This window comes from Aotus nancymaae, unplaced genomic scaffold, assembly GCF_030222135.1.
Source record: "Aotus nancymaae isolate 86718 unplaced genomic scaffold, 86718_ANA_hifiasm-v0.15.2.pri h1tg000059l, whole genome shotgun sequence".
Classification (NCBI taxonomy): Eukaryota; Metazoa; Chordata; class Mammalia; order Primates; family Aotidae; genus Aotus; species Aotus nancymaae.
In genome coordinates this window covers 26,110,722-26,137,212 of record NW_026988473.1, presented here as the reverse complement: position 1 = coordinate 26,137,212, position 26,491 = coordinate 26,110,722, and the positions used below count along the sequence as shown (strand labels likewise).

Here is a 26,491-nt window from a genome sequence, read left to right as displayed (position 1 = left end):
CTTCAGCAGGATAGTTTCAATGACTTAACCCTTCTGTATGGAGTTTCCTCAAGTATAAACCGGGGATCACATAGTCCTAGGAGTTTTCAATTATGGCCTTTGAAGTCTTTTGAGATTGTTGCACAGAATCAAGTAGAACAGGATTATTTCTGCCTCTTTACTGAAATTTCAGATTAATGTCTACGAAACTCACTAAAGTACTTGTCTTGAATAATTCTCTACCCAGCTGATAGCAGTTAGGCTTCATTTTCAATGCCATGAACTCTGAGAGCAAACAACAGGCTTTGGGTCTGCCAATATATTAAAAGTGTGTTTCTGAGGAAATTCCAATGAGTCATTTGTTTGTATAATAAATACTTGTTGAGCATCTACTTTCTACTGAGCGCTGTTGTAGGGGTTAGGGATAACAGCTACAAGCAGGTAAATGGCCCTTGCTTTCTCAGAGCTTTCATTCCAGGAAGGAGAGAAAGACAGTAACCACACACACCAATAGATGAACACGTTGTTGTGGAGACACAAAAACCAAATGAGGTGAGGGAGAGACTGGGGATAAGCTAAGGGTGTTTAGGAGAGCATTCTGAAGTGAGGTGATGTGGGGTTAAAATTCTGAATGACAAAAAAAATGAACCACCTATGTGACCATTTGAAGATGGAACATTCCAGGCAGAGAAGAAGGCAGATACAAATGTTCCAGAATGGGAAGGAGCTCAAAGGTTCTGAGAGAATTGAAGAAAAGTTTTGTGCTTAGAGCAGAGCAAGCTACTTTGAGGTTAGAGAGGAAGCCAGGAAACAGATTGCGTTGGTTTTAGCCATAATAACATTTATACTGAGTGCAAACATAAACTCCTGGAGGTTGTAAGCCAGGGAGAGATACCGCTTGATTGTGGAAAAATGCTCATAACATGAGATTAAGTGGAAAAAGGACTCTAAAATCTAGAACTGTATAGTCAGTACTATTTCAATTATGCAAGCACATGTGTGATTATATATACGTGTGTGTCTGTGTGTGTGTATATACATACTTTATGTATATATGCATAAAGTACGTGTGTGTGTGTGCACGTGTGAATGTGTGTGTTCAGTAAATAAACTGGAAGAAGATACAGAAAAGTGTTTGCTATTTTTGTAGTGGTGGACTTATTTTCCTTCATTGCTTTCTTGTGTTTTGTTAAGTTTACCATAAGTCTGTGTGACATCAATAATCAAAATTAAATCGTTTACTTTTTAAAACCTTTGTTGCAGAGCAACCAATGGAGAGAATATAAGTGTGACACTATTTTACCATGTCTTATCTCAGGTTTGAGCTTAATCCTATGGTGCTTTGGGATGCTGGAGTGAATTTTGAAGGTTCTGGCTACTAGAGAAGTTTGGCTTTTTAAGGAGTCTGTCCTAAAGCGAACTTCTAACTATCTCCAAATTATTTATGCAAAAGAATCTGACATTTCTGTTTCTTCCCATAGATTTGAATATAACCTGCCGCTTCGAAGGTATATACCACGTGGAGAAAAATGGTCGCTACAGCATCTCTCGGACAGAGGCAGCTGACCTCTGCAAGGCTTTCAATAGCACCTTGCCCACAATGGCCCAGATGGAGAAAGCTCTGAGCATCGGGTTTGAGACCTGCAGGTAAGAGACCAGCACCCAACCACTGGGGAAAGCGGGTGGCCTGGGCCTAGGGAGCTGGGCTTAGAACTGGAAGGCTCCTCTCCGTCAGCTGAATGGATTATGGCCTAAAGGGTCAACCCCACCTATTAATTTGGCCAAGTCAATCAAATCTGTATGACAACTGGAGTTTAAAGTCAGCTAAAGACACCTTTGTGAATCACAGAGCGGGAGCCCAGAGGAAGCCATTAGGGGTCCTCTCGGCTGGAATCCTCTTGTCTAACCTGCTTCCACAGAGCTCTCCTGGCTTTGAAGAAGCTGCAATATCGTTGTCGGAACCACAAGAAAACATAAACCAAATAACAGTGTTTAAAATAAATATGTGGCTGGTAGAGTCTTGGGCCTGCAGACTTGGCTCAAAGCAGACTTTTCAAGCAATTCTCTCTTGCTCTCACTTAAAAAAAATTTTTTTTTTTGTTTTTCTTCTATGTTTCTCTGGTTTGAGAAAGTAAATAAAAGGCATGAAAGTTATTAATCTATATTATATTAAGATTTATTATTATTGGGAGTCTGAGAAGGCTCCTACCAGGTATCCTACAGCTCCATAGAGTCTTCCTCAAACTATGGCTCCAAGATAATCACAGCAAGTAAGGACTTCATTTGTTGAATTTCATTGGCCTTGTGGTAAGCGGTGCACAAGGAGAGCAAGCCATCGTGGCGGTCGCGGTGAATTGTTTTGGTTTGGTTTGTTTTCACTGGAAGAGGTCTGAGTAATCTCTATAACTGCTCTGAAGTTTCTACCCCAGCCCGCAGCTGTGATTTTGCAGTGTCTTTAGGTGGTACGATTTTCCTTTCTCTGCAACACACACTCACATGCACACAGACGGCTTTTGAAAAGCCAAACTGTAGAACTGTTTACGGAACCCATTAAGTGTAAGTTAAGTGCTTCTATCCCGCTACATTGGTTACAGAGTCATGCACCCACATTACGAGCAATGGCTGAGACTTTTGCTGAAAGTGAAAAGGAAAATCTTTTGTCTTACATTTAAATTAATTAAAATACTAAAGTTAAAACTTGAGTTCTTCACTAGCACTAACTACATCTTTTTTTTTTCTTTGAGACAGAGTCTTGCTCTGCCGCCCAGGCTGGAGTGCAGTGGCATGATGTCATCTCACTGCAACCTCCGCCTCCCAGGTTCAAGCAATTCTTTTGCCTCAGCCTCCTGTATAGTTGGGATTACAGGCGCCTGCCACTGCGCCTACCACCATGCCTGGCTGATATTTGTATTTTTAGTAGAGACAGGGTTTTACCATATTAGCCAGGCTGGTCTCGAACTCCTGACCTCGTGATCCGCCTGCCTCGGCCTTCCAAAGTGCTGGTATTACAGGTGTGAGCCACTGCACCTGGCCACTAACTACATTTTAAGTGCTCAGTCGTCAACGGCCAGTGGCTACTGCATTGGACAACGCAGGTTATAAAACATTTCCATCATTGTAGAAAGTTCTATTGAGCAGCACTGCTCTAAAATAAAGAGCAGATGTATATAGACATCTGTATGGGTTCAGAGCTAGGTCTGGGAGAATATGAAAGGAGCAGAGAAAGGGAGAAAGCTCTGGTGGCTACTGAACCTGTACCATAGGCTGCAGTGAAGACAGGCCAATTAGCAAATCCATTAATCTATTCCCAAGGCTAATTATTTAAATATGGCCCTGACTAGGCCACTGGTCTAAGAAAATGAATTTAGTAAACTGAACTTTGATTGTGAAATACAAACAAGGCATATTTGAAAAATACAGAAATGCTCCCATATGCTGAGGACCAGGAGAGTTCTTACAACTGCCACTGACTGGTCATCAAGCACTTAGATGCTGGGAGACCTACTGCCCACGTGGCCAAAACCCTCACTTAATCCTCAAATTACACTATTGGTCAATATTATCAGCTCATTTTATGAATAAAGCAACTGAGGCTTAGAGAAGTTCCACACCCTGGGACACACAGCCTGCCCATGGAGGATTTGGGATTCTGGATCTGCTTAGCCTGAGCCCAGGACAGGATTTTAATGACCAAGGCCTCTTTGGGAACTTAAAAGGGGAGGGAAGTATGCTGCCCGAATTTGCTGAATATTCTTTGTTCCCTGTGATCAGTAACTTACTCATGCCACATATACACATATAAACTTTAATATCCCCAGTTCACAGCATGACACAGAAAACTGCCAGGCAACATGAAGTGGCAAAAACTCAGTAATAGCTTACAAAGAGTGCAATCTATTCTAGAATGTCGGTGCTATCCATACTTGATGATAAGATGTGATGGGGTGAGTTGGCAGGTAGGTTCACCAAGAAGTATTTGTTAGAAAAAGAAAAAGAAAAACTGTGCCAAAGAAATCTATCATGTCACCAATAACTGGTATTAAGTATTGCAAAACTCATTTCCATAATTTCACTCAGGTAGCTATGAATCAGCTTTCTGACACAGGACAGATGGCAGAGTCTCATGGGCTGGGATAAAACCTTAACAGCTACTCTCTTTTGTCTGCCCCACCCTGATTGGTAGCAACTCTTGGATACGTGAAAACTTATTACCATTTAATTGTGCCCGGTCCCCCTGCCAAGCTAAGGAGACCTTGGGGAAACCAGTCTGTCTGTTCAGATGAGAAATTAGTCATGCGAGCTACAATTGCCACATAGATATGAGTTCTGTGTGCCTGGAAACTTCAAACTCACAGACATTTCCATGGATCTTGCAGGGTGATGGGTTCCATGCTGTTGCCCCTGGCAGGAAAGATGAAAAGCATTGATGCTGTGCATTTTAGCCAGAATTACATTTGCAAACACCTGCTGGATTTAGCTTCCTCCTCTCTGCCCTCCTGCTGCATCACAGCTTCCCTTGCACACAACATTTTCTCAGCCCACATCTCATTTTTTGAGGCATTTTATATTTTTTAAAAAATGTGTAATAAGAGAGTTTTTAGCCACCAGGATGCTGCTAGAAGAGGCTGGGCTCTGGTATCTGAAAGGGCCTCCAGCTGTAACAAGCTCCCAGACAAACCTTGGTAGGGAGAGAGGGGTTAAGCATTTCTTTGGGTGTGCTGCTTCTGGAAATTTCCTGAGCTACATGAGCTGTTGCTATCTGCTTACTTAATTGCTATGACTCCCATTGTAATGATAGTTAATTTATTCCCACTGGCAATAGAATTATACCTGGGATGCTCAGGAGACAGTGTGCTGTGTACTTTGCATATGAATAAGGCTTCATGTTTAGGATAATGGAGTATGGAGTAAGGGGGCTTGCAGACTTGTGTCTGAGAAATAAGCAGGGAAATGGGACATGAGGCAGGTCTGAAATGTGTGTACTGAAATGAAGAACTACCTCTTCCTGTTTATGGAAGCTGACCATTTTGTGTATTTTCTGGAAAACATGAAGGTAACCCAAAGCCAGCATGAATCTCGAATCAAAATTTCTTTCTTCTGTGACTCAGGCTTCCTTCTGCTTGTTCAAATAGACTCACCACTGCTGACCACAAATTTCGATTGAACTAATTATCCTTTTTATGATTTTTTTAAATAGAAAAAGCTCTTTACAGGTCTCTAAATAAAATCACTTTGTTTCTATCAGTCTTGTTGATCTCTTTCCCTCTCTGTGCTGTTATTTTTGGATTTCACATAATTCGGTTGTTGAAACCTCTGATATCCCTAAGGGTGAATTGAGTGAAGAGTTGCACGGCATTAAATGTCATTCAATGGGATATTATGAAATTCCCATCTTAGCCTTTCAGGTCAATATCCTCTTGTTTTTCTCTTGCAGGTACGGGTTTATAGAAGGGCACGTGGTGATTCCCCGGATCCACCCCAACTCCATCTGTGCAGCGAACAACACAGGGGTGTACATTCTCACGTCCAACACCTCCCAGTATGACACATATTGCTTCAATGCTTCAGGTTGGTTCTCAGGCGGGGTGTCTGTTGGCATGAAAGGTTTTGGGAGCCTGGTCTTTGGATCTCAGCTTAAGTGGGGATTCATGTAGCCTCCACTTACATAACAAATGCTCACTCAATATCTATATAGCAGAGATAACATTCCTGTCTCCATGGAGCTTAAATGCTGAATTGGGGAGGCAAACAATAAACAAATAAATATTAAATACAGGCTTGGCACAGTGGCTTACACCTGTAATCCCACCATTTTGGGAGGCCGAGGTGAGCGGATCACCTGAGTTCGGGAGATCGAGAACCAGCCTGACCAACATGGAGAAACTCCGTCTCTCTTAAAAATACAAAAAAATTAGCCGGGTGTGGTGGGACATGCCTGTAATTCCAACTACTCGGGAGGCCGAAGCAGGAGAATCTCTTGAACCCTGGGAGGCAGAGGTTGTGGTGAGCCGAGATCACGCCATTGCACTCCAGCCTGGGCAACAAGAGTGAAACTCCGTCTTAAAAATAAATAAATAAACAGAACCAAATAAACAAATAAATATTAAATACCCTTCAGGGGTGTCCAATCTTTTGGCTTCCCTGAGCTTCATTGGGAGAAGAAGAATTGTCTTGGGCCCCACGTAAATTACACAAAGACTAACAGTAGCTGATAAGCTATAAAACAAACAAAAAAAAATCACTCAAAAAAATCTCATAATGTTTTAAGGAAGTTTACGGATTTGTGTTGGACCACGTTCAAAGTCATCTTGGACCACATGTGGGCTGCAAGTTGTGGGTCGGACAAGCTTGAAGTCAGAAACTGATATAAGTGCTATAAAAAAGAAAGCAGAATACGAGGCTAACTAGTACTAGGGATGCTTTTATTTTCTGAGAAGGTGGTCAGGGAAAGTGCCTCCCGGCCTGTCCTGAGAATAATAGTTCTCAGAGGGGAGAATGCCAAGGAACAAAGTCAGAGAGCTAAGCAAGGGCCCGCTCACAGGGAGTGATTCATTCTCAATGTGATAGGAAGCCATTACAGGTTTTGAATAAGGGAGTGACATGAATCTAATGATAGCTTTGGGGTGTGAGTCAAATGTCTTAGCTGAGAGGTATTTATTATATGAGAGGACTGGAAAAAAGTCTTGGAGAGTATATGGTATGCCTTTGAGCTTCTTAAATATCCCTTACTCAACAGTTGAGAGAACCAGAGAAGAAGAAACCTAAGTTACGATGTAAATGCTGGAACCCAGACCAGCCTTTCTCCATGTCTTTGGGACTTTCTCCCAACCATTAACCTAGAAAATCCTGCTTACGAGCCTAATTCAAGTCCTAGCAAAATTAAAGAATTCTATGCATCAAATTTTCAGATTTTTTTGAGAAGGATGAAAATTATAAATGTCAAATTTCTGGATGCCAACTATCAAAAGTCTTACCTCTTAAACTGGGCCTTCTGTTCCCATGGAAGGTTTGAAGTTGTGTGAAGGAAAAGATGAAGCCTTGAGGTAAACTTGGTACATCCTGCTGGAGTGTCAGTTTTCCTTAAAGGTGGGAAGGGGATATTAAATTAGGTGGAAAGGGACTTAAAACATTATCAGCCTGAGACAAACACAGATATATATATATATATTATATAGATACATATATATCTATATAATATATATTTTGTATATATTATATATATACACCCAGAGAGAGTAAAATATAAAATATGCATGGATTTCTAAGCTAAAAAAAGGACATCAACTTAATTATGAGATATTTTACCTACCAATAAAAAAATTAAAATTAAAATTAATTGCTAGACTGCATCAGTGGCTTTAATCTATACTACCCACCATTTGTTGTATGAACAGTGGGTATCAGAGTGGAAATTCAGAGAAGAAATCTACAGTTTAGGACAAAGTATCAGGGCTGGCAGTTGAAATGGAGTGTGTGAAGCCAGTAGATTTTGACAAAAATTTACAGGTCACTAAACCTGTGGAGAGGAACAGAAAACTCGAAGAACACAAATGGAGCTTGACCAGAGGGAAGGTAGTCCAGTTAACACTAAATAGTACACGACTCATACATACTCATTTCCCATACCCATGTCTAGCATGTCATTCTAATGATACTATAATGAGAAAACCACATATAAACAAGCAAGAAATAGACACAGAGCAATATGTGGTCTAGCTAGCTCCATCTCGGTGCAACGGGTCAGAGGGAGACATTGGGAAAAGTTTATGCTTTAGGTGAAGAGGTTGGCTCAGTGGGGAAAGGGCTGGCATGAGGCCGTACACTCCTGAGTCTCTGGGCACTGCTTATTGCGTCTCCCATTAAGCCTTGCTGAGGGAATGCATGCAATAAGTTATGTAGGTGCATACCCACATTGTCTGACTTGTTTTACAAGTTAGTGTCACTTGCCAGAAGGAACCTCAACCCAAACAGGCAGAAGCTCATGCTGTTTTATTGCCTGGCATCGGAACCATCTAGGTAGCCTGCTACTGAGACTTCTTTCTATCCTTAATTTTGTTCATGAGGTTGTGCCCATCCCTGGAGTTGGGAGTAAGAGCATTGGTTACTTTTTTCTCCTTGGAGGGTTAGTTCAGTTGAAAGGGTTGAGAGGTACAGTGTGGGGTGTATTGCTTACTAACATGGATGAATTAAATAATAAAGCTAGAAGTAATGTTTTTCCTTTTCTGTTTTCTAAATTGACTCAATATTGATGGCTACCTTTGTAAGTTTTATTTAAGTTTAAAGGGAATATTTATTGATCACCTCTATGTGCTCTGTACTGCACTAGGCACAGATGGGGTAAAAAAACTGGTGGCTACATTTCTTAAAGAAGTTAACAATCTTGTTGAAGCAAGGAGACAAAAAAATAATGAAACTGGAGAAGAGGATAAGTCTATTTAAGGAAAAATAAATTGTAAACGTCTTGGATTAGAGTCAGATGATATGGGTGTTAAGTGAGCTAAACATTTCGATAAACTGCCCTATGCAAAGGATTTCATTGCAAGGATCCTTGATTCTAATTTAGCTTGAGAGCTGCTAGCAGGTGGTCCTGTCCCAGTGCTGTGATCCCCCTGTAAAACGGTTCTAGGGACAAAAGTCAGCTTGATCTTAGTAGACAGCTTCCATAAGCTTAAAGTTTTAGCAGTATTTTTAGAAACATGGCCTCTGGCTAACAAATGAAAATAAGGTAGAACTTGAAAAGGCCTTTGTGATTTTTATTTATTTATTTATTTATTGCCTCATTCTCAGTGGTTAAGGCCCAATATGAGCCTGGAGACTTCTGTGTGAACACAGAGCTGACTTTAATTCATTCATTTATTAAGCTTGCTTTCAGTCAAGTGCCTCATTTTCTTTTGAAGGACAGGGAAGATCTACATGTATTTATTTATCCATTTCCTCCTTTATTCAACAACTATTTGAGAACATTTATGAGATACCTAGAATGTATCAAGAATTGAGGAGGGTGGCTTTCTATCTGACACCCAGAGATTAGTAGCTAGACTGAATAATTAATGCTTCTCTTGGTTATTCTGGTGTGTTGAAGCCAAGGTTTATGAGAATGCCCACCTCAGAGAATTTCTAACAAGTCCTCAGATTCAAGAACACCTCACAGGTCTAGCTTTCCAAGTAGTACAGAGCTCATTAAATGGAAAGAAAGGCTATCTAATGAGGCCCTGGAATCTAACATGAGAGCATGAATGTGTTAATTGCACATTTGGATCACCATCCACTAAACATATTTGCCAGATTTGATGTTCTTTATAAAAGTTAAAGTGAATTGGAGCATGAAGGGTGTCCCTGTGAACAAACGCTCTAATAATTTACAAAACTGTCTTAGGATTTTCGACATCATGCCCCATTCTATTACAACTTGCTGCCTGGAAATTCTCAATGTACTGTTACTTGCAGTTGTGTATGAAGTTGGGGGAGATTGTTCCATCCCTGACATCAAGAAGCCATAATCAAACCCTGTTTCCACGTATGCACAACATACAAACATCAGAAGCATCTCATAAGTTGGTATTTCCAAGAGAAACAAGACAGATACTCCCCCAAATCTCCCAGGCTGGCAGTATGCTCTTATTTTCAAGTGCAATAATTTGGAAAATATTTTTGAAAACTGTCAAAAGCTAAATTAATATTAATTATTACTGCCCCCCATGACCTTGTGAATTCCTAAGAAGCAGGGACAGAAACATATTCATCTTCTTTTCTCTTTTTATATGGTCTGGCATATAAGTGTTGAGTAGATGCTTAAAAATAACAAATGAAGAGTATATCTGTAACTTCCTTTAGTTATTTCTTATGGCATTACCATTTAGGGTTTATCCAAAGGCTTGGGCTGCACATATTTGCAGGCCATTTTGGGGGTTAACATCTTAGGTGTGCTTACTGGAAGAATAGACCCTTGGGAAATTATATTGGTACTTTTTTTCTTTTTTCATCCATTCAACACATATTTATTGCATGTTTCTCTGTCCCCACACAGAAATGTTCTGGCCAAGACAGATAAAGTTATTATCTGTGGAGCTTACATATTTCTAGGGAGGGAGGCAGGTAGCAGGAGGTGGGGATTGAGAGCTGTGCCATGAACAGCCATCAAGTAAGATGAACAAGATACGGTTATATAGTGGTAAACATGAAGAAGAAATGAGAGCAAGATGCTATGTGATGGTGACAGGTATGGAGGAGTAATGAAGGAGTTTAGATTGAATGGTAAGGAAGGGCCTCTCCAAGGAGGTGATATTTCTCTTTAAAGAAATCTTTTAGAACAGGCTTTGCAAGAATGGCTTTTCCTAAAACATTTTGTGTTTTCCAGTTGAATGTATAAAACTGCCAGTTAGTTTCACTATGAGGCCAAATAAATGGGCAGGTAAAGGTTACCCTCTTTATCTGTGGGAACAGATGCTCCCAGGTACTAGGAAGCAAACAAAACCTGTTTTGTTCAAGTTGTGTTTTTATCCACTTTTATAAGCACACAAAAATTATAGCAGGACTTTGGGAGGCCGAGGCGGGTGGATCATGAGGTCAAGAGATCAAGACCATCCTGGCCAACATGATGAAACCCTGTCTCTACTAAAAAAATACAAAAATTAGCTGGGCATGGTGGCGTGCGCCTGTAGTCCCAGCTACTTGGGAGGCTGAGGCAGAAGAATTGCTTGAACCCGGGAGGCGGAGGTTGCAGTGAGCCGAGATCACGCCACTGCACTCCAGCCTGGCACCTGGCAACAGAGCGAAACTCTGTCTCAAAAAAAAAAATATATATTATAGCAGAAGACTTAAAATACTTGTGATAACAGCCCTTCTTGTGATAGTAGTCTGCCTGCCTGCCTGCTTCTCTTCCTTCCTCCCTCTCTCTATCCATCTATCCGCCTGTCCATCCATCTCTTTCTTCCTCTTTGACAGAAGCAATTCTGGGAGCAACTAACCTAGCAAATAAATTTCCATTTTATATTTAAGTACACACACACACAGTATAAAAGCTGTAAGGCACAAATGGACTTAACCTTTCTATAGCAGCAAAACCAGTTTAAAGCTTTCTGAGATTTTAGAGCTCAGTACAAGGTCTAGTCCCAGAACAAAGCACTTTGGCATGAATGGAAGGTTGCTTCAGCTACTTTGCAGTCTGCTTTTAAGACACAAGGAATGGAATGCAGGGTGGAAGTTTCAGAGCCTGTTTTCAGGGTGCTTGAGACAGGGCTGCTCAGAGGGCTACCAGTAACGTCTGTGGGGGATCATGCAGGCCCAAGATTCAGGCAGAAATCTTTATTCCTAAAGAAAGAGATGAAAGAGTAGAGGATGAACGGCGAGCAAGAGAAAAAAAACCCAGAAATGCCCATGATGAGATATGCCAAAACGGTAACCTTGAAAAATATTCTGGGCATCTAGGCCAAAGGTGGTCAATCTCAGAAGAAACATGCTGAGAAGCAGTCTATACAGAGTAAGCACTTCAAAAGATCAGCTAAATTAATAAATACATTACTACATTGATGAGAGATTAGAGATTCATTTGGTTTTTAATATTTCAACCAAGTGAATTCTTTGCTGGTTATTTTAAACCTCAGATTGTCATGCTGTTCATGTTGATAAACATTTTATTGTGTGTCTGCCACGTTTTCTCATCATTTCTATAGATTTCGCAGATTATATTTTCTCATGGTAGTTCATACATTACTTTTAATTATTTTACAATATTCCTGCATTACTTTTATAATCATAAATTTAAAAAATCCTCCCTGGTGTACTTACATTAGAGAAGGAGCCATGTCTATCACAGTTAAAATTGTACTCCCAGGCTTTTACAGTGCCTGATATAGAATATATATTTATTAATGAATGAATTCACTGGGGTGGGGAAATTTCTGGAAACCTCGTAAGTTTCCAGAAATTTATGAAGTCAAATAAAAATGGAAAATGCATCATGAAAGACAGAAATTCCTAGCCAACTTACAGAGCTTTGGGAAAAGAAAATTATTTGGGATAAGTTATAATAAAACTCCATTCTAACTGACTAATAAAAATTAGGATAGATTTTGTTCGTATTTTGAAGAGTTCTCATGTTTTTTTTCCTATCCCATAGCTCCACCTGGAGAAGATTGTACATCAGTCACAGACCTGCCCAATGCCTTTGATGGACCAATTACCATAAGTACGTATCTCTTCTAATCTTGATTAAATTTTCCTGTTTTGGGGAAAGGGTTCAGGTGTGTTCTCTATGGTACTATTTGAATAGAATATTAGGTCGGGCGCGGTGACTCACACCTGTAAGCCTAGCACTTTGGGAGGCCAAGGTGGGTGGATCACTTAAGGTCAGGAGATGAGCCTGATCAACATGGTGAAACCCCATCTCTACTAAGAATACAAAAAAATTAGCCAGGCATAGTAATGGACACCTGTAATCCCAGCTACTCAGGAGGCTGAGGCAGAATTGCTTGAACTCAGAGGCAGAGGTTGTAATGAGCTGAGATTGCGCCACTGCACTCCAGCCTGGGCAACAGAGTGAGACTCCATTTCCAAAAAAAAATATGTATATAGAATAGTAGTAATTTCCCTAAGGCTAAGGACAGTTGGCTTTAATTCACTGTCTTTTCCCTTTTTTCTGCAAAGACTTGGAACAGCTCTCTGGTTTACATTCATGCATTGTTCCTCAAATTTCAGTCATTTGAAAATCACTTTCACATTTTTTTTGGCATCTCTGTGTACACTGCTATCATTTACTTATATTTTTTATTTAATTGGCCCATTGTTTTCTACTTAATATACATTCATTTTTAAAAAGAAATCGCACATGGAAAACCAAGATCACATCATAAATAGAAGGCAACATTAATAATACATTTAAATGTAAGAAAAATTAAATAATATTCTTAATTTGTGGCTTCAGAAAGCTCTGGGTCTGAGTCATGTTCTCTCTTATAAAGGGGGATTAATAACTGTCAGGTGTAGGGGCAATCTGGCCCCAAATAGCAATTTTCTGTTTGATATAACTGAAGTATTGAAAGATAATCAGGAAGGATATAATCTTCCTGATATGTGTTTTGACATCATTTATACCACATCCATCTGAAATCATCCTGGTATTTGATTATCCACAGGTGTGTATATTCTGGCACTTTTTAAAAATAGAGATAAGGGTCTCCCTATGTGGCTTGGGCTGGTCTTTAACTCCTGGGCTCAAGCAATAATCCTCCCTCCTCAGCCTCCCAAAGTGCCAGGATTACAGACATGAGCCACCATGACTGGCCAATTCCAGCACTTTAGAAATCAGGAAAACTCAACCAGAATTTTCAAATAGGCTAACCTGCTAACCCTGATGTTACTGTCTTTGAGCGTCATTAATTGGGAAGCAGCACAGTGTCGAGGAGGTCTGATTTCTGCTTCCTCACAGCTAGACACTGACAGTGTGCATGGGCATGATGTTGGCAGCGATAGAGGGACGAGAATCTCCATAGGCCACGCAAACCCAGCCCTGCACTGTTAGGTAAGGAATTGTCCCTGACCTGTGCCTTGCAGTAGGAAGGGGATGCCTCACGCCATGATGGCTACGACAGGAGGTGTGCTGTTTCAGTCAGGCCTGGTTTGAAATCCTAGTTCCTCACCATGTGTGAGATTTTAGAGGAGTGACATGCTTTTTCTGATCCTCAGTTTTCCTGTATGTATAATGGAATAACCTATGAGAATTTTCATGAAATTTGTAAAAGACATTATGTCTAATGTATGCCCAGCCCATAGTAGATGTTTAATAAATGCCCTGTTTCTTTGATGCTCACAGTTCTCTTTTGAAGTCTAGACATGTAAGAGTCTGGTCAACAATATTTCCTTGTCAAATCCTCATATTCAGAGATTACCAGGATGATTGAGACCTTAATTCTTTTTCATTTATGTATTATTAATAGTTCCGCTTGAGACTTGGCACAGCAGCTCACTCCTGTAATCCTAGCACTTTGGGAGGCTGAGGTAGGCAGGTCACCTGAAGTCAGTAGTTTGAGACCAGCCTGGCCAACATGGTGAAACCCCATCTAGCCAGGCATGGTATCATGTACCTATAGTCCCAGCTACTTGGGAGGCTGAGGCAGGAGAATTGCTTGAACCTGGGAGACAGAGGCTGCAGCACGCTGAGATTGCACCACTGCACCCAAGCCTGGGCAACAGAGTGAGACTCCATCTCAAAAAAAAAAAAAAAAAGTTCCATTGAGCAAGCTAAATAGGTAGACAAAAAGAATCTTTAGTCCCATCAATGCAATACAGCAGTAAATAATTTCATCTAAATGCACACTTGTACAGTGAGTGGCCCAGACTTCAGAGCAGCAAATACTTTTAGGGAGGAATAATGAATGAATGCATTCAGGTTTTTTCTCCTCTGGTTCATTCTAGTCATTTCCTTGTTGAAACCACAGACGTTGATCTTCATGTGTATCTGCGCTTGTTAATTTCCAGGTTGAATTTCATAGAGGACTGCAAAGGCTCTATCTCTATTTAGACCTGCTGATTTCCTAGCCAGAAGTGGGTGTTTACACAAGCAGACAAAATTTTCCCAAGCAGTCAAAATTTTCCCCTTAAAACAGAAAATCTAAATCTTCATCAATTTGCAAATGTATCTTCCATGCTGAGGCTATTAGTCTGCTACTTCAAATCTCTTTTGGAGGAATAGATGAAATAAATAGCAACACATTTTATATGTACTTCAGAAGGGAGAGTAGGGAACCAAGTGGGAGAATGATTATTGGGCATCCACTGTATTTTGAATACTGTGCTAAGCACTTTACTTAAAATGTATTACATAATCCCCATTTTACAATGAGAAAACCGAAACTCAGAGTTACCTTGTCTAGAGCTCTATGAAGCTGGGATTCAGACAGGGGGATGGGACTCTCCAGTACTTCTTTGTTTCTTGCCTCATTCCCAGGGTGTGTGGGGGATGGGAGGGTGCACTTAGTGCGTCAGCCATCTCCCACCATCGGATAGATAGGTGTTTTTCATTACACAAGAAAATAGCTTTGAAATCACTACATTAAATGCTAATCCACATACTCAAAATATGAGCTGTGAAGTTCTGTAAGTACCTTTTCTCTCTCCCAGCTATTGTTAACCGAGACGGCACCCGCTATGTCAAGAAAGGAGAATACAGAACGAATCCTGAGGATATCAACCCCAGCAGCCCTACTGACGACGATGTAAGCAGCGGATCCTCCAGTGAAAGGAGCATCACTTCAGGAGGTTACATCTTTTATAACCACTTTTCAACTTCACCACCCATCCCAGATGAGGACGGTCCCTGGATCACCGACAGCACAGACAGAACCCCTGCTACCAGTAAGGAGAATAAATCACTGTGCTTCCCAATAGCATTTCCTTGGCAAAATGTCTCTGACCTTCCTGAGTATTGCCCACTCACATGCTGATTTTCTCATCTCTAGACAGCTGGAAGTTGGTGACACCATTAGGGGAGGTGGACTCTTGTGGTTGCCAGTGCATAGCATGCATTGACTACTGCTGTTTACCTTTTTTTTCCCTCATCTGTAACTGTTTTTCTTACCTTGGCATAAGAAGTGCCATGTTGGAAGTCTTATTTTGGGGAGAGCCCTCCTTATTCTCTTATCCCTAGAGATACAGTGACAACTCAAGCCTGATATGAAAACTATTTTCATTTTTGCATGTTTCCTTCTTGTTCTTATCCACCTATAGATAAGACTGTTTTCATAAAGTTGGATCATAGAGTTTGCATACCACTCCACTAGCACTTTTTTAAAAACCCATTTATGGCTGAGGTTGCAATTTTTTGAATTTTTGCAATAAGACCTTGGTGATGACCTGGGCAGTAGGCTATAAATAACTCCCACATGGTTAGTGTTCCAATAGTGGAAGAGTAGGCATAAATGGGTCAACTGTGCTATGTTTTAATCTGACTTCTACACATAGTTTTGATAGTGTAATATTCAGGGATTTTCATCAACCATGATTTACTAACAATTCCTTCATTTTTGGTCCAAGAAAGCATATCTGGAGGAGCTTTCTGATCAAATTAAATAAACTTGAGAGTTCTATATTCCAGCCTGTTGGGGAAGGATCTCAATACTTGGCGTGTGGGGGTAATTCATTACTTAGGACTGCAAGAGTGGAAGTATGTAAACATTACATTTGATTCCTTTGGAGTTTGCCCCTCGTGCATCAGCTCCACTGGAAAGTGTTTACATCTCTCTTGCCTCTTCTGTTTCCCTCTTGGCTTTTCTTCTATGGTTTGTTTGGAAATGGGCTTCCAGATGGGCCATGTTCCTCCAGTGGAGGATTAATCAAACTCAAATAGGGCATCTGCGTCTGGAGCAGTTTTCCTAGTATGGTGTGGATTTTCTCTTTTCCTGGCTACGGCTCCTGAAGGGTGGAACTTGGGCCTCCAAAGAGTGTGGCAGAAATGCGCTGGCTTGTGAATACTCAAGACAGGGCCCTTCTCTATTCCTCATCACCCAGAAGCCAAGGAAACCTCCCCAGCACTGTGATTTCATTTAAGGTCACTTGCTCAATAGTGTTTTAAATTTCTGTCAGTCGCTGGCTGAGGGCATGAGACAAATAGGCTTGGGGTTCCCATCACTCCCTGTAAATTCTTTGAAGCCTTTCAAAAAGCAGTTTTTTCAAGCTGCCCATGCTTTATTGAATTATTGACACTCTTGACGTTGCATCAGCTTATTGTTGGTAGTCCGATGGGCAACTCTTCTTGAGAGAGGCTTCTGCAAACCAAGCAGGTAGTGCTGCTAGCCACTCACTGACTCTTGGGTTCCCAGTCTGTTTAAAGTAACCATGTTGAAGGTGCTTATCATTAGGGCATGCAATTTTGTCAGATGTTGGCAAACACAATAATTAGTGGTCTCAGCAGGAAGCAGAATAGGTCTACCCTAAAGTATCACTTCCCACCAAAGAAGAAAATCCTGACAAAACATAACTTGTGGGGACTAGACGAAGTTAACATTCAAGCCACTGATAGCCTATATAAAATAGTATTTCATGTGTATTTTTAAAAAGGCAATTAGCACATTTTCTTGACTCCCATAGAATATCTCTTAAGAATAATATATTCCCTTCCTAAGTTAGTCAGCAAATATATTTTGAGAATCTACTATGTACCAGGCCTATTAGAATCTTGGGATCTAAGGATAAACGTGGTTAGGAAGTAATATTGAAAAGAAGCAAGGGTTACTGAGATATTTACTCATTCAATTAATATTTGAGGTCTTCTGTATGCCAGACACTGCTCTAGGATGCTAGGATTTCATCACTTAACTTCATGGAGACTACATACTATTAGTTTAGAAATCAAGGGAAAGGAGTGCTATAAGACTTAACTAAAACATGGTTCAGGATGTGGGCTGAGAAATGAATTGTGCCTTTTTCCTCGCAGATAAATTGGTTAAGTTTCTTTCAGCAGCTAAAAAAGAGAGAGACTAATGAGACTACCAGATGAGTCCAGGGCTAACCTAAAAGTCTTTGAAGTACTATAGGACTCAATGGGACCAGTAGCAGCTCCAAGTGGATCACTTCCTGCAAAGTAAGTTACCAAAGCAAACAACCTGGTGGAAAACTGAGCGTAGTAACAGCATGCCAGGAAAAGTCAGCACTGATAGGTTCCTGAATAGAATCATATTTTCAAAGTCCAGTGAGAAGATTTGCAAAACCTCGTCACTGTTGCACTGAGAGCTGGGACAGAGTGAGAGGGACTAATTGCAACACCTCCCTCATGCATTGCAGGAGGGCAGGGGTCAAGAGGAGCACTGGCTGAGAGCATAGAAGACGCCTATCTTTGGCTCCGCTGGCTAATTCCTTTGTGAAGGGCCTGTAGTGGGTGGCAATAGGGACAGTTAGTAAGAACAACCATCTGGTAGCTTTAGGCTTCCAGGAGGCTGTTTATCTTGAGTGTCATCAGCCTCTTCCTATTGGTGATCTGGAACTCTAGAGATCAAGAAACGTAAACCAATTCAGGAAGCAGACTCCTGCCTTGGAACACTGTATTTCCTTGTCTTCTGGGTGTCAAAGGAATAATTTCTTTCTCTTTTTTTTTTTCAAATCTGGTGTGGCCTATTTGGGTGGGGAAAATTAGAAATTCTGCTGACTAGGCAGTAGCTTTTTCTGTTTTTCCCTCATATCACTCCTTTCAGGAAAACAAAAATAATGCCTATTTCTATCTTGTTCTTGGAGGTTTGTTTCCTCTGGTACTATTATTTTCCTGGTGTACTATCAGGTGAGGGTGGTGGGAACTATGCATCTTTAATAAAGTTTCTGAAGTGAGAACGTTGTGTCTGTGGATTTTCCAGGGGATGCTTAGGTTTATCTGAAGGCTTCAGGGGTAAAATTGGCTCCTGTTTCTCTACTCTCTGTTCTGACCTAATGTGTCCTTTATAGCAGGGATGTCTAATCTTTTGGCTTCCCTGAGCCACACTGGAAGAATAATTGTCCTGGGCCACCCATAAAATGCACTAACACTAACCATAGCTGATGAGATAACAAAAAAAACCTGCAAAAAAAATCTCACAATGTTTTAAGAAAGTTTATAAATTTTTGTTGGGCCACATTCAAAGCCATCCTGGACCACACGTGGTCCACAGGCTGTGGGTTAGACAAGCTTAATTTAGAGGACAGAATATATTGTGCCAGCTATTGGCATTTGATATAGATAGAGTCAAAGTTTTTAACCTAGGGTTCATGGATTCAATGATAGGCCATAAGGCATTCTCAAATCATTTGAAATAATATGCAAAATTTTGAGTGTGTGTATGCGTAAGGTCGCTTTTTTGAGGAGGGAGGTCACAACATAGATTTTCAAAGGGATACATAATGTAAAGTGGTTTTTAAAAATCTCAACTGGCTTAAATTAGATATTTATCCTGATGGTTTTTGCCATTCCGCTTCAATAAGAAAACATCCTGAACTCAAGTCAAACTTGAGAGTCAAATAAGAGATTTTATATTGCGAAAATGTTACTGATGATATTTTCTCCAATTTGAGAAACGAACTTTGGCAACTCTGGTTTTTTGGTAGAAACACATACCGAATTGGAATAAAAAGTGACAGAAGTGATGGATGCTTGAGGAAGCTTTATCTGATTTTGACACTTTGAACACATTTTCTTTGCCAAGTTCCTGCTCAAGTTTGAAGTTTGACTTGAGGCCGATGTGTGTGGGTGGAGCTTTGAAATGCCAGTTGTCATCACAAGCTACCTGGGTACAATGCTAGACAGATGTGAAAAATACACACTAGCAACCCAAAGATAATCGAAAGATAAATGAATGAAAGCAACTGCTTGAAATTCTGCTTCGAAAACCTCCAGTTCATGGCTCAGTCGCCTAATCAAGTAAACTGAAAATCTCTTTCCTTCACAGGTTATTAAGTTGCTGCTTGATTTTGCTTTCATCATGAATTCAGGGGGTTCTGTTTGAAGAATGAATAGCATGAAATTGATACCCATGTGGAATTTGCATTTCTGATGTTGTCCTAAGATTGTGGGAGACATTAGGAGTCTGGAAAGATAAAACCAGGCCTAGATTTTTCTTTTCTAATTATTCAGTGACAGATACAGACATCATATATAGACAGAACTGAAAGTAAAGATGTATAGAGGTCACTAAATGATATTTTCATAATTGATCCAGTTACTTCAACTGTGCACTCAAACAGCCACACAGCAGCTCAGGAGCAAAATACCTGGCTATGGTTCTGGTTTGGTAATTCACAGCCTAAGACTCAGGATCTCATAACAACATCAACGACAGGTAAACTGCTTCGTCTTTTGCTTATCAGCTCTCCTGAATATCAGATCTTTTAGTGTTAGGGGAGAGGACATCTATTATCATGCCAAAACTTCTTCACCATTCTTAGTGAGAATAGGGTCTGGTACCACTTTATTTATCAGAAAGTCTTGTGGATCTGGGGATATGATTGATATTTGTAAATGTCCTGTTTGTTTTCCTTTTGACAATATGTATGTAGAATCAGAATGATTTTTCCATCAGAGGAAGGAAAAACTATGAATTAATAGTTTTGAATGAATGACTGAAATGATGGAAAACTACAAATGAATGAATTGACTCTGTGATTCACTGAGAAAATGTCCTTTAGAAAGAAGTCTGTCTGAAAGTGCAGTTTCCTCCTTCCTACTGATCTGATTCTCACAACCAATAATAAGAGAAGGAAATGCAGATTTCTCTTACCAAAGTGTAGGCCCTGAACCCTTCTTTGGACACTTAAAATCTCAACAGTAAAATGTAGGAAATGACCTGTTTCTCCATATCAGAATCTAGGCCTGTAATAAGCTCCCTGGATGTGTGGCTCTTAGTTCTATATCCCTGCAAAGTGTATCGATAAAGGAGCTTTGGGAAAACTGATTCGAAGTCTGTAAAAATGGGAGATTACAAACACCTTCATTTATTAACTTTTATTGATGGAGGTAATGGCCATATTCGAAAATAACTAGACATTCTTTCTGCAGAGGGAAGTAATAAACATGGAAAGATGATTCTTTACATTTGTTTGGCTTATGCGACACTGGATAAATTATATTCTTTACTTCTATAAATAATCATGAGAAAAATAGTGCTCATTTATGGTTGCCATATCACAATGTCTAAGATCATGCAGAGGTGGGGAGGGGGGATAGTGAGATTGCAGAATAAAGAAAACGCTATTTGTAAATGTTGACAATGTTTATCTTCCTAGGACAAACAATGTGAAGGAATAGGTCTTCCTGGCAATGTTTTATCTTGGGTTATTTTTGCTTTTGGGCTTTCTTGATAGCTGAAAAAAAATCTAGCTCATCTTACTTTTGTGTTTAGGGATGATGGTTTCAGCCTCCCTCTCTGCTTCAACTTGTTCTCAGCTTTTTGTCTGCTGTTAGCTCATATGCTTCTGATGTACATTTTTGTGCATTAGAAATGGCAGTCTCTGGAAATTTTTAAATCATTACTCTTGCTTCTGGTCTTATTAGCGAGATCACTGGGGTCACTTCATCTCTGTCTTTCCTGATTGATTATTCTATTTTCAAAGAATGGGACTCAAAATGTCCTGTTCTGCTTTGCAAAATATAGTTTGATATATGAAATTACTGTGGGCAAGGTTGTTAGACTGATTTGGAATCTAAATGGAGAAAAGCGGAAAGGTATCTTTTTTAGTCTTCTACTTCTACGTCATTTTCCCTGTGTGTTGAATTGTTAGGCTTATGTATCTATTGCTGGCAGAAATATCATATCCTAAATTCTTGGAGAATGATATTGTTTGCCCAAGATTGTATAGAAGATTAAGGAGCTAGGATTCTGAAGAGCTGAGTTTTATAATCATAAACTCTCAGGTTTAGAAAGGATGTTAAATGGTCTGGTTCAATCAACACTTCTAATAATTTAATCTCTTACAAAACTTTCCTGCCAAGTGATCTTCCTGATGATGGGAAACATAATACTTTATGAAGAAGTTCATTGTTGGATCATTCAGATTATTGCTTTTTTAAATCCAACATTTGGAAGAACATTCAACTCCCTGAAATTTTCACTACGGGTCCTAATTTGGCCTCATGAGTCCAGAGACAAAAGTTAAATCTCTCTTTTATATTATATAGACTTTCAAAATTCAAAGACAGCTCTCATGCGTTCCTGGAGCCCTCGCTCTTGCTAATTAGCCATCTGACTTCAGACAAGTCAGAAGCTCTGTCCAGCACAATTTGTAAATCTTTAAGACAAGGAGCATGAACCAGATGATATTTAAGATCCTTCCCTCTCTGACATTCTATGAACTCCAGCTTGGGCCTCTGAAAAAAAATGGAACTTTTTGCTTTTTCCCTTTCTTTTCACCATCTATATCAAATATAGATGATTCTCTTGAGTAGTAAAAGAGTACAAGCATATTCAATGCTATTTCTTAGGAACTTTTAATTAATCTTTCAACAATCAATTCAATCATGATTACAACAGCTTTGATGAGCACTAGTGCCACAGCAACTGAGACAGCAACCAAGAGGCAAGAAATCCAGGACTGGTTTTCATGGTGGTTTCCACCATCAGAGTCCAAGAATCATCTTCACACAACAACACAAATGGCTGGTAATGAGTTATGATTATCTCATAGCATATGTTTTCTTAACAGCCTTGAATAATTTTTATTGACCAATGGGATGTTGTTAAAGCCTAAAGTCTCTTCTATTCTCATAAATGTTTGTTACAACTTTAGAAGGATCATGAACTCTGGTATCTGTTTGGTTGTATAGCACTAATAAGATTTCTTCTTTCTAATCTGTGGATTAGTATAGCCCAGGAGAAGGCTAATACAGAGACTGCGAAAAGGGGACAAGTTTTTTTTAAGTGATGTAGCAAAATTGTGACTCTGAAAGATTATTCACGTATATTCTAAAATTACCACAGTCATAAAAAGTCTTTGATTTTCATAAGGAAATAGCACAGCTAGATCTGAAAAAATATAGAAAATCTTCATCAGTGGAACTATTCTTGGGGTAGACACTAATCGTATGAAAAGACAAATGCTCATTCCCTAAGATAGCCTGAATCTCATTCAGAATGTAGAAAACCCCTTTTTAGTAAAGAGACATCTTCTACAGTAACCACTGAGAAGTAGAAATTTTTCATCTCCTTTTTTTATTCAAAAAGAAAAAGTAAAAATTTCTCAAAATCTCAACTACAGTTCACTTTAGTTAACCCTCTTGGTGGCCTAATAATGCCAGGAATTATTTCTCTGTTAATTGGCTTCACAGTTTTGCTCTATGCTGAAGTATTCTTGGGAACCGCAGTGTAGCTTCTATCTGTGTTTGCAGCTACACTGATCTGATGCTAGAGAAGATAAAAAATGAATTAGCAAATTGTGAACACAATGAAATGATTGACACAGGTGTAGATGCCAACATTTTTCTGAGGGTGTCTTGACAAAAAAAAAAAAAAGGCACATGTGAAACCTTTCCATTCTGTCCTTGATTACTTGACTTTAATGACATATGCTTAATGAGTTAGTAATAAATGCATCTGAAAGCGTGGCGGGGGCGGGGTTTCCACTGGCCTTTAAAAACTTATTCGGGGAGATTATGTCCACACATAATGCTATTTTAGCTTTCTTAAAGAGAATATTCAGTTTTAAAGATCATAGCCAATTGTTTTGAGATTTATGTATCAGCTTTGGAGACCAGAACATAAAAATTTGGGGTATGCAAATCAACTCCTTCATTTTCTTTATAAAATCCTGGGAAATCCATTATACCTTCTGTGCCTGATTTTCTTCCTTTGCAAGTGGGTTGCTTGGCATCCAGCTCAGCCACTAATGCAAGTCACCACAACAGGTACGTCTTCAAATACCATCTCAGCAGGCTGGGAGCCAAATGAAGAAAATGAAGATGAAAGAGACAGACACCTCAGTTTTTCTGGATCAGGCATTGATGATGATGAAGATTTTATCTCCAGCACCAGTAAGGATAATCAATTACAGTATAGCCATTTATGCAAGGCTTATTGATTAATCTGAGTGATACCCAATTGTATCTCTCTTGAAAAGCAGTTAATGTGAAAAATGAGTGAATCTATGATCATACCTTAGTTATATCTTGATGAGATTATGGAGGAAGAAATAGAATGTTTTGAGGAGAAGTGGGGAAAACATCTCACAAAATTTCTAATGTTTCATGTTCTTCCTTTTTTATTTATCTATGAGGTCTGCTGCTACAGATTGTCTTTGAATGATCAGGCTTTGACAGAGAATGACGTATTAAAACAGTATGACAAATATTCATTGTGTACTTACTGTGCTAGGTGCTAGAAACACAAAGATGAAAAAAGCCAGAGCCTTTGCCTTTCAGAAGCTCGTGGTCTGTTGGAGCAGTAGGCTTGGAGAATGTGATTAGAAGGGTATTAATTAAAAGTTGTAGAAGATCCTAAGTTGAAGCCCCTTAAGGCTTAAATGATGGGAGCTAGAACTCAAGAATTATTTTAGTTAATCAAAACCTGGCTGAGGTCAAAGGAACAAATCCAGAGTTTTAACAAATGAGCTGGATACCAATATAATAGAAAGACCTCGAAGGGAAGGGCAAATGTCAGGTTACCTTTCACAAGATATTGCCACTTATTAAAAGCAAATAGTGAAACCACTATTGGTACATGATAGTATCCAAATTTTTGACAATTATAAAATGTTTTTAGAGCAAAGAGATGGAAATTGAGCTCTAAAGATATCCTTAAAAAGTTAAAAACATGCAAAGGTTGGTCTAATATTCTGCCGGATTACTGAATTTTCCCCACATACCTGTAATGACTTAAGATTTTGCTGAACAGAGCTGAGAATCCTGAACCTGACCCCATCACAATTCTGCTTTTCCTTAGAAAAAAGGCTTTTGGGGTGCTACATGAGCTCTCCCAACTCACTGAAGTTCTATCCATTTCATTAAAACCTGAGAATTTCATCCTCACATGGACAGCATCCAGAGATGAAAGGGTCCAGAAAAAAAATAGCTTAGGCCTTGAAGGCATCTGAGTATGTACATTGACATAACAAATACTCAAAAGGAACTAGAATTTTCTGTCTAAGTTTTTAAGTGATTTTTTTTTAGACATGACACCCCTCCAGAGCTTAATCTATGGAATAAAAAAATTCTTTTTGGTAATTTCAGAATGAAACCAAATAATCGAAAACACTGGAGGTTTATGTTACACTGTCTTCTGTGTTCAGGATGTGGCCCAGCTTTGCAGGTGGGCCCATTAGTAAAGATGTGGTCTTGATACTGGAGAAATTTAATTCCCTTGGGTGGTAACCCAAACAGATCTATGTGCAAATGAGTTGTATGTCAGACTTCGGGAAAAACTTCCCATGGTACTTTTTTTAATTTTTATTTTTTTAATCTCTATGGTATGTTTTCCAATTTCAGTTTACTTCTTTGCTTAGCGCCTATGGACATAATTCAACACGATGCCCTCTTTCTCCTGAAGGGGTGTGATAACTGCTTGATAATGTGTACTTTTTCATGCTTATTGAGAATGTGGTTAATGATTCTAAACTTGATTTTCATAACTTGTAAAACAGAGCTGATGGTATTATAGTTCTGAAAACAGTTTTGTGTTATTTGGGTGTCAGAATAAAGTTTGAAACATTAGGATGGATTTGCAAACAACCTTTTCACAAAACACATTGATTCAGATTTTGTTGTGATCCTTCTGCTAGGTGCATCTCCTATTCCAGCTCTAACAGATTGGGTGACAACATTAGGGTGCTGGTGGATGTATGCCACTTTCTTTCCAGTGTGTTGCTATAATGGTGGCTGGTTATCTGTGGTGTCTTATTTTCTTTCATTGGCTAGGAATGGCTTGCTCATGACATATTTTGTATTTGATGAAAATATCATAGGTGTTTCATAAATATTCAGAAATAAACCATATGGCTATTCTAGGTAGATATTCTCTCTCAGAATCATCTATAGGAAAGCTCTGGCTGCTCAGGTGTTTCTTTCTCCACCAAAATTACAAATAACATAAAGTGATAATCACGGTATAACTTTCAGTTATCTGCCTCTTCACCCTGAGGATCTACAAATAGTACACAGTGATTAAGTCCCTGGGCTTTCAAGTGCAGAGGGATACTACAGAGTGCACGGATGGGCAACATGGCGCCTTTGGCTATCCTCGGTGGAGGGCTGGTGTTTTCAAAGCTGTCCTTCCTACTGCTGCAGCTTCTTTGACTGCTTTATCTGGAAGATCTCATGTTCTGAACCCCAAGGTATTCTATGACAGAATGCAAAGGACACTGAGATGCTTACCAATATGGCTGAATTAAGCTGAAGGCACTCTTCGCTTTCCCTCATGGAGCCATCTATACAACTGGGTATAGATGATTCATTGCATAGTCTACAGAAGCAAGATTATGTGCAAGACATGTGGTGAAGGCTCAAGGAATAACGTTTTTCTAATTGCTTCAATCACATTATCACAGTTTCAACCACACCACGGGTTTTTGACCACACAAAACAGAACCAGGATTGGACCCAGTGGAACCCAAGCCATTCAAATCCAGAAGTGCTACTTCAGACAACCACAAGGATGACTGGTAATGGGTTATGCTATTTAATGAAAGATTATTTTTTCCCCTCAAAGCCTATGATGCTGCAAAGGTCAATCATCGGGACACAGTGGGAAATTTAGTTAATATCTCTTCAAGAAATTCTTAGCGGACGTTCATGAGGATACTCAATTCCATTTAGGAGTCGTTTATCAATTATACCATGTGGGCACAGGATATTTTATGTTACTTCATTATAAAAATGAGTATGTTTAAATGGTTTATGGTGCTGCCTTTGACAAACTGATCATAGTGGATTAATAAGTAAACACAAAGAAATTCCAAGCCCATTGATTTTCTCTTGAGACAGATTAGGTAAAGTCACTGAAAATTTTTTGAGAGTGGATGCTCAGAGGTACTACTTTGGCATAGAATTATTAAATAGCATGCACATTAATGGAAG

The 26,491-nt window shown here is 39.5% G+C and overlaps 1 protein-coding gene across 7 annotated transcripts in view; it reads left to right on the top strand.

Moving 5' to 3' along the window:
- The window catches only part of CD44 (CD44 molecule (IN blood group)), a 93,201-nt gene that overhangs the window by 36,302 nt on the left and 30,408 nt on the right, over positions 1 to 26,491 (top strand). For 4 of the 7 annotated variants that reach the window (XM_012452341.3, XM_012452342.3, XM_012452339.3 and 1 more), the window contains exons 2-7: positions 1,461 to 1,626; positions 5,414 to 5,547; positions 12,098 to 12,166; positions 15,097 to 15,330; positions 23,330 to 23,455; positions 25,963 to 26,076. In XM_012452341.3, the coding sequence (XP_012307764.2) occupies positions 1,461 to 1,626; positions 5,414 to 5,547; positions 12,098 to 12,166; positions 15,097 to 15,330; positions 23,330 to 23,455; positions 25,963 to 26,076 (843 nt within the window). The remainder of the gene's footprint in view (positions 1 to 1,460; positions 1,627 to 5,413; positions 5,548 to 12,097; positions 12,167 to 15,096; positions 15,331 to 23,329; positions 23,456 to 25,962; positions 26,077 to 26,491) is intronic. The other 3 variants (XM_012452346.3, XM_012452347.3, XM_012452344.3) reach the window with 2 other exon arrangements.